We start from the raw sequence: 6264 nt of genomic DNA on the forward strand, positions 1-6264 counted from the left end.
CCGGAAATGTTGCAGTCGTTTAATTTTATCGTCTTTAAACTTCGTAGGCCCATTAAAGCATCCGACTCAATATAATATACTGGATTTTGGCTCATATCAAGGTGATCTAAAAACTGTAGATCCAAAAAAATTTCTTTGGGAATTCCATGTAACTTGTTAGCCTTGAGAACAAGTGTCTTCACAAGGGGCGAACAGCTGAAAACACCTTCTTCGATTGCTTGGATCTGATTCGAAGCCAGCTCAAGTCGCGTTAGAGACATCAGGTTCCCCAAAGTGCTGCTATGTATTCTTTTTAGTTTATTTCTGTTTAATAAAAGAGTTTTCAAGTGATCCAACCTATCAAAAGCACCTTCCTCTAAGTCGCTTATTTCGTTGAAACTAAGGTCTATGTCCTCTATCATTGGCATGAAGGAGAAACCTCCTCGATAAATCTTCTGAAGCTTGTTTTGGCGCAACTGGAGGCTTGTTAAAGACCCAAGTCCTCGAAACGTTTCTGCACTGATGTTGCCAAGTTTATTATCTTTGAGGTAAAGCAAAGTTAGATGTTGCTGCTTAGAGAACGCTCCCGCTCGTATCGTTTTGAGATTATTTCCATCCAAATACAACTTCTCTAGATTGGAGTAATTTTTCAGGGAAGTTGTGTCTAACTCACGGACTTGTTGCGAAGTCATTATTAAAACAATGAGATCTGATGGAAAATTCATCGGGATTTTTGACAACTTCTGCCCACTTTTGTATCGACAAAATGCCGCTACACGTTGAGTCGCAGGATCATGAATACTACACCTACAAGGTGGACAGTCCTGGATCTCGCCCTGACCTGTTCTCAGGCTTAAAATTGCTAACACTATGTAGATACCTAAAAATTCTCCGCAACTGTAGTGAGACTTCTTCATTCTTCAAATTAAACCTGCGATGATTGAACCTGTTCGTCTGCAGAAGAATTTTCCCGGCGTAATAACTGTGGTAAAACAAAAGAGTTTGCAGACCTGTGATGTACACAAAGTACATGCATGAAATAAACTGCCTTTGTCTTATCCGCTTAGATTTATGAAACAGAAAACCTTTCTGTGCTAAACTTAATAGGCCTACTCTGGGACCTTAAGTCGCCTAAAGTCGCCCAAAGTCGCCTTAAGTCGCCTAAAATCGCCTTAAGTCGCCTTAGATCGCCTTATGTCACTTTTTAATATATAGATTTAGCCAGGGCTAAAAGCGAAGCTCTTGTTAATAAAACTTGTAAACAAAAAAACTTAAATCGTCTAATGCTAAACGGGGAGGCCAATGGAAATGGCATCAATAGATCTAATTAGCAAAAAAAACAAATTACACGTGCAGCACACTTTTTTTTCTTATCCTTATCGTCTTATCGTCCTTCTTTGCCGTTGTTTTGCACAACTACAACGCTGTTTTGTAGGACTAGACGTCAAACTTCCTAGTTGCACATTATTTTTATGGAGGAATTCTTACCCAATTGTCTCCTGTGTTGATGTTCGCTTTTATTTTTCACTGCCACTCAGTTTCACCTTGCTGGCCACTAGCATTTCTCATTGTCTCACAGCCGCTTTGAATTTTCATGTTTTTCTTCCTACAAAATTCTTCTCTTTTGTTCTCAGAAACTAGCTCTAGATCAGTTTCTCTGTTATCCACGTGAGTGTAAACATCAAAAATAACGTTGAAAAAGACACGACTTTGTTGTTGTTTTTTCTTTCTAAAAGTCCGGGCGGCCATGCGATTTCTTTCCAAATAAAACCTTGAGTTGCATTTGGGTTGCCACACCTGTTAATTGAATTATTTTACATTGGTATGTCTGTGGTGCGGACGTACGGTCGGGCGGGCGGGCGGTCGGTCGGCGTACGGTCACGTGATTACCAAATTTTCTCGGATGGGTAGTTTACCACATTTTTTCACCCTTGGTGCTCCGCTGCGCGCTTCGCGCGCGAGAGCTCCGCTATAAAGTCAAACAGGTAACATAGTCCTTTCGTCAAGGGAAAAATTGGAAATTTTTGCTCCATTTTCCCTTGGCTTGGTGCCTAAGTGATATATGCTTCTTTGGTCTTTATGGGAGCACGGCTGAAGTCATCATAGCTTTTCTTTTAAATATATAGAAAAATAATCGTCGCTTATCGATTTTTAGAGCACTGTCCAGTCAATTAATTTTTTTTCAGCCATGGAGAAGGTCGTTTTTTGTTAACCTTTATGGATTTTCTTAACGCATGTACGGGCCTGAGGAAATGTTACCTGAAAAGAAGCTACGATCCTAACTTTCTACCTTCGAGTCTTTTCCCTAGCCATAAGTTTTTCCCTCACGGAATTTTTCTTTGTTTCACATAATGATTGGTCTTGCAGGCTTATCGATTTTTGAGAGGCTAGTCCTGCGCCGTATTCTGACGTGATCTACCTTATGTCGCTTTTCCCTGATCTAACAGCTCCTTACTGAACAAAAACGTTTATAATTATGTCTATTCAGAGAACTAGCCAATATTTTTTCAGCGATACGTACGATGTTCCTAACTCCCCCTAGTCCCCGTCTTAGGCGCTTTCATGTGCATTGGTTAAATTTTCTTTTCATAAGCCTACTATGCTTGTAAACGCGCATTCTGACGTCATTTATCCTTAAAAAATAAGTTTATTGAAGAAAGAGTGAAGTAAAGGTGTCGTGAGGCGTTTGTGTGATTTTATGAACTATTTGACGCGGTCCTTTTTTTACGGTCCTTTTTTTATGTCCGTTGGCGAAATTGCTACTTGGGTTTTCTTGGATGGGAAAGGGCGGGCTCTTTCTAAACGTAGCGTTGTTTGTGTGACCTCAGTATTCAGAACAGAATCAGTCGATGGCAAACAACCAAAAGACTTTTATGTGGTAAGTTACAATGATGAACCTTGCCTTTAGATGGTCATATTTTTGTACGTAGTCTTCAGTGTTGATCTGAAAATTTTTTGTTAAGGATGGGGGTGGGGGAGATCAGAACATGTATCACCAAGAGAGGATAAAGAGGACAGAGAAGGCATCCCCCTTACACACCCTATTCCATTGGTAATTCGTCTCGAGTTATTTTTAGAATCGGGATAAAGTTAGCTCGCGCGCTGCTTGGATGTTTCGAGGAGGTTTCGCTTGACTAAACGCCATGCAAAACATGTCGGGTGAAAGGCAATGAAAGCGTAGAGAGATCGAGAGCATTTCTGAATATTGAAGCGAAATGAGTCGGCGCTCACCTGGGAAAAGGGAATCGCTCGACTCTTTGACAACCCGTGAAATCAGCTTAACTCGAAGATATCGTAACCTCAGTGCTTTAATAAAATGAGAAATTTCGCCGGTCTATTGAAACAGGTCGTTTGTACAATAAAGCAAGTAGCAAGTAATATTCATGTCATGTAATTAGTTTTACAAATTTGAATTTTATTGTAGTTTTTTTAAGTTGTTGAGCGCTGTTGATCAGTGAATGTAAAGAGCGCTCTAGAAGTTATTAAATTATTATCATTATTATTATTATTATTATTATTATAGGACGCCAAGTGTTATTTTTGTTGAATAATAAAAGACTAATAAAAGAATAAATATCAAACCAGAAATTGCTTTCTTCAAACTGTAAATTATAAATGATCCTGAGAGAATATTCACTGTGTTAAGGATTTCCCTGCTGTACTGTTAGCTCTATACAAGAGAGGAAGGGCGATTCTTTTTTAATTTCCGTTTCGCTGACACAGCTTTAGCAGAAATCTCTCTTTAGTCGTTTTCGTCGACAAAACGAAAAGCAATATTGCTCTCCGCGTCTTCCGCCTTTTTTTTCTGCCTCAATTCGTGAAGGACGCGTGGCTCTGAGCGTGGTTCATCCACGCGGAACACATTCGCGCTATGTGATTGGCTGTTGTCTAATCCCCCCTTGGGAAATGTGGTCTTAAAAATAACTCAAGACGAATTACCTATGGAATAGGGTGTGTATGGAGGATGCCTTCTCTGTCCCCTTTATCCTCTCTTGGTATCACGTGTTGTTTAGGAGACATTTTAGTAATGGAAACTGCTAAACAGTCTTCTATATACAAATCAAAATAGTTGCAAATGCTTAAGGGAGGCACTAACTATACAATGATTAGACGGGCAATATTTGGAAAGGTGTATGGTCATGGAGTTAATGAGATTTGGCTAATGTGTAATGTAAAATTACAAACCTCTTTCCGAGTGCAGATGATTACAGAATAAAACTAAAAAGAAGAGAGGAACACCGCGGTTTCAGCTGTTCAAATTTACGAAGTCTGTTTATAGGAAGTTGTAATGTCTGTACTAGGTACGCACGTCCGGAGGTGTGTCAGGTGTGGAACGCGGAGTTGAGATAAGATGAATCACTTTTTATCTCTGAATAAAAAATCATGTGAAATGACCACAATTTGAAAATAGGGAGATTTGATTCTCTTAGTGTCAGGTGGAACAACAATACGCGCTTTGCAGCTTCCTAAAACCAATCCTCTTGCAGTTCTCTTGCAAGAGATCGCACGAATACACAGCTTAAAAACAACTCCGGCACTCAAAACAAAAGAGCTCTAAATGGTTAAAAATAAAGTAGAAAAATGTAAAACAGACCTTTAAACTCTTGGAGGAAGTCGTCAGAGAAAACGAAGCTCAGTGCGGGTCCTTGCTAGGAGTCAAGTAACGCGATTCTGCTATAAAAGAAACAATTGATTATGACTGAAGAAGATTCGGCATTCCCCGTAGAGGGGAATTGTGTTGATTATAAGGATTTCCCAGAACCACACACGATTTAATTTATAAGCAATAACCAATTTAGAGTACATCCATCTAGAGTTCATGCCATTACATCTAGATCTATTTAAAGACAGTTGGTGCTGTGTGTTCAGAAGAAGAAATTGAGATCTAATTAAACGGCAAGGTCAAGACACGACGCCATCGCCAAAACCTTCACGACTTCCTTCATGGGGAGTCCGACTTGTTAGCAAATTCCTCAGTTTCACTTGAAGTAAATTATAAAATCGTAAAGAAGAAATCAAAATTCGAAGAGAAAATACCGATGTGAACGAGAGAGGACTATCGCTTTGGATGAAATCCAAATGAATTGGCTGGGGTTTATAAGTAGCTGGGTGCGGCTCTCTCAAATGAGCTACTCCTGAGATAATTCACTGTTTCGGACGGAGAATTGAGTGCGACCAAGAGACATACTACTCACAAAAATTGATCTTCAGTTTGTCTGAAATGCCTTAAACACTGAGAAGATAAAAATTCGATAACAAACCTCCACACGGCGATTACTGATTGAGAAAACCAACCGCAACACTTACAGGAAAGAACTAAAAACTGGCGCGGAAAACTACTTTTTACAATGTTAGCTTTGTGCTATGCGGTACGTACTTCCTGTGTTTTTATTGATCGTGATTGGCAAAGTTGTGGGTAAATAGAATTATGTTGATTTGAGGATTTGATTACGACACTTGATGGGTAAATGACGAAGGAAATACATGAAATGGAATTTTATACGCAGAATCAGTTCAACAAAGCGATTTAGCACAGCTCAGTCTTTTTTTGCTCCATTTTGTTATTGCTGCATTTTATTCGAACGCATTTCACATACTTTAAAGGTGATAATATTGGCGCAAAGTGTGTTCAGATGAAAACAGAGGCCTTGATGATTCTGAAAAAGGTACAAAGTCAACAAAGAGGTTAAGACTTACATGATGTCGGGAATAGCGTCTAAGATTTCTTCACGAGCTGGTCGTTAAAATTGAATAGCTCATAGTAATTTACTGCTCAATTTTCGCGTAGAAGTTTTCCAACTTGAAGCAAAGTGAAAATTTGTGGAGACCCTAAAAGTATGAGAGAAAAACTGATGGATCAGACAGAAGAGAAATATCGCGTGAGTAGTGAGTGGGCGGAACCTACATCCGTCGCGTCTCGAAGACAATTCACGCGAAACTTGTGAATTCCTTCCCAGAAGTCACGCAACTTTAGCAAAAAAGAGTTAGAAACACAGCAGTTGTTTGTCATGCTATCCTAGCTAATTCATTGGCTCGGTTCACTTCACTGCCTACACTGCAGAGGCTAACCGAAAATCAAGCGATTTAAGAGGCGCTGCAATAGTTAGACTACTTCCATTATCTTCTTTCTCCTTTTTGTAACTTCATCTTTAGAAATTAACACCTAAGGACAAGAACTGATGCGCCTATGTCACATTGAATGACTCCCGAACGACGTTACAACCCCCCCCCCGGGGGGGGGCACTTGGGTATTTTTTTGGTGGGTATGTGCCGCCCGGGACTCCA

The 6264-nt window shown here is 39.8% G+C and overlaps 1 protein-coding gene across 1 annotated transcript in view; it reads right to left on the reverse strand.

Moving 5' to 3' along the window:
* LOC140949221 (uncharacterized) overlaps positions 1–972 on the reverse strand; it is a 12678-nt gene extending 11706 nt beyond the window's left edge. The window contains exon 1 of the mRNA XM_073398449.1: positions 1–972. This exon is cut by the window's left edge and continues 722 nt beyond it. Within this exon, the coding sequence (XP_073254550.1) occupies positions 1–896 (896 nt within the window). The 5' untranslated portion in view covers positions 897–972.
* Between the last annotated feature and the right edge of the window lie 5292 nt (positions 973–6264).

The sequence above is a fragment of the Porites lutea genome, chromosome 9, assembly GCF_958299795.1.
Source record: "Porites lutea chromosome 9, jaPorLute2.1, whole genome shotgun sequence".
NCBI classification, from domain to species: Eukaryota; Metazoa; Cnidaria; class Anthozoa; order Scleractinia; family Poritidae; genus Porites; species Porites lutea.